General features: G+C 36.7%; 1 protein-coding gene across 1 annotated transcript; it reads right to left on the bottom strand.

Annotated features, from left to right (window-relative positions):
• Window positions 86-1,068, bottom strand: LOC107641963 (basic leucine zipper 43-like). Its single transcript, XM_016345322.2, has one exon. The coding sequence runs from the start codon at window positions 960-962 to the stop codon at window positions 258-260; it is 705 nt and encodes a 234-aa protein (XP_016200808.1). The 5' UTR covers window positions 963-1,068; the 3' UTR covers window positions 86-257.

Below are 2,421 nucleotides of genomic sequence, written 5' to 3'. Positions count from 1 at the left end.
CAAACCAACCAAACCAACCATTATTATTCTTTACCAGCGCCGGCTTTGGAGTAACTATTGATGAAAGTATGAAACGAACTAAGAAAAAAAGAACTTGTAGAACTGTTATTTAATCTTATCTGAACTCACTCGCGTACAGCTCCATTGGAACAAACTAATAAAACATGAGTCAAAATAAAGTAAAAAACAAAAGATAAGAAGATGGAAAATAGAGTAGTATACGTATGATCAATTTTATATAACATATATAGCCTCATTTAGTGAACATGGTTCTTGGTTTCCTCATCTCTGAGAATTTTAGTAGTAGTAGTGTTCTTGCAAGGAACATCATCATTATCATTATTATCGTTGTTGTCGTCGTCGACGTCATCGTCAAAATCAAAACCTCTGACAACACAACCAAACGAGTTTCCACTTATCTCCGCTATCATTTGGCGGAGATCGGAAGCTTCTTCCTTGAGTCTTGCATTTTCCTGAAGAACTCTATCATGTGACTCAGACATGTTGTTGAGCTTGTCAATAAGGTTATGATTCTCGCTTCTGAGCCTAACAACCTGAGACCAGAGTTCGTCCAGGTGTTTCTGCTTCCTCATCCTCGACCTCCGAGCCGACTCGCGGTTCGATATCATCCGCCGCTGCTTCCGCTCGTCAATCACGCTGAGCGGAAGCTCGTCGGCTTCGTCGGAGGTTGTTGAGTTGCTGCTGAGGCATGACGAATTATGAGGGACAATAAAGTCAGTTCCTAATGCACAAGGGAAGTTACTGTTATTGTAACTGTAGATGGGTATGTTGGTTAAGAGGGTGTTTAGATTATCATGGAAGGTTGGGATTTCAGTATGAATCAAGCAACTGAGGTTATTATTATTATTATTATTATTATCATTATTATAAGGTGGAACAAGAAATTGGTTTTCTGGTGCTAGATACTGGATACCTCTCATATCAATCTCACTAGGAATCATGGCTATAATTGGAATTTACAATAAAAGAAGGTGATACTATTTATGAGAGTTCGCTATGTATGAATATGATATGATATGATATGAAAGGAGAACTGGGGAAGGTAGTGTAAGATATGGGGGAATTTATAGGAAGATTACGGGCTTGAATTATTGGCTAATTTCAACGAGAATACTTATTTGTATAATTTCTTCTATATAAGAATTATTTAGAGCAACGAGACACAGTTTCAGGGCTTACATGGGCACAAGTTCAACAACTATTTGGAAGGGCAACTAATGTATGCATGTGGCTATGAGTATTCCATGTCATAAAGTTATTGAGTTGTATCTTATTGTATGTGGCTACAGGTAAGACTGTCTGCGATAGATTTAATATTGTTATTATTGTCTAATCCTTGGCACTCTGTTCACGTTTGTCATACGTAGTATGCTGCAATGAAGATTTATGATTTCAATACTGTCTTGTACCAGCAGCGTAATACTCATTTATGCGATTAATATGTAATAGCCCAACAAAACATATATATATATATAATCTAGGGACAACACTTTTATTAAAATTTGGTCAGTACTTAATCAGTAAAAAAAGTGACTAATTTTATACTATTGAAGACAATATTGATAATTATATCTCTAACACCATTAAGGCACCACAAACGGATAATATATAGCTAACAGTATTTATCTTAAAGCCTTTATAGGCTATGTTTATTTCGAGAAACTAAGATTAGAATTGGAAAAACTAAAACTAAGTATTTTGTTTGGTGATTATAAATCAAAATTAAAATTTTAGTCACGAAATATAAAATTTTAGTTCCTTCAATATCATTAGAAAATAGAAACACAGGCTGTGATTGAAATTTCTGGAGACAAAAATTAAAATTTTAATAATATTTTTCTTTTTAAAAAATTCTCTCAGTCAATTTTTCAAATTTCCATTATACCTCCTTTTACTATCTTCACCTCTCCAACACGATAGTTTTCCAAAAGAGAACCAAGGCTTAGCTATGGTGGAGCTTGGTGGCACTAGCCTTCTTTAGCGCGAGCTTCGGCGACAGTTTTTGACGAGCACAGGTACAACGCTCAAAAATAGCCCCTCTCTTTTCTCTGTGACTTTAATTTATCTCTTTAAAATCCCTCTTCTGGTTCTCTCTCTCCTTCCCTGTCTAGCTTGACAACAGCGATAGCTTTCTCTTGCTTCGACGGCGCTGTCATTTTCTTCCTTTTCTTCTGTTCTCTCTTTCTCTAGCGAGCTCACCCCTTTCTTCTCTCTCTCTCTCTCCATCTCTGCTTCATGTCTCTCTCACACTTCATCCTTCTTGACTGGTGGATCGACAACTGCAGTGTCCCTCCTTTTGGTTGGTGATGACGCTGATTCTGATGATGATGATCATGATGATGAGGTTGATTCTGATTATTGTGCCCTTATCTCTGCTTCATGTCTCTCACACTTCGTCCC

Source organism: Arachis ipaensis, chromosome B05, assembly GCF_000816755.2.
Source record: "Arachis ipaensis cultivar K30076 chromosome B05, Araip1.1, whole genome shotgun sequence".
In the NCBI taxonomy this organism is placed as follows: domain Eukaryota; kingdom Viridiplantae; phylum Streptophyta; class Magnoliopsida; order Fabales; family Fabaceae; genus Arachis; species Arachis ipaensis.
This window is presented reverse-complemented; position numbering and strand designations above follow the sequence as displayed.

Coding starts and splice junctions, on each gene's coding strand:
- LOC107641963 (XM_016345322.2), bottom strand. CDS start 962: ATGATTCCTAGTGAGATTGATATGAGAGGTATCCAGTATCTAGCACCA.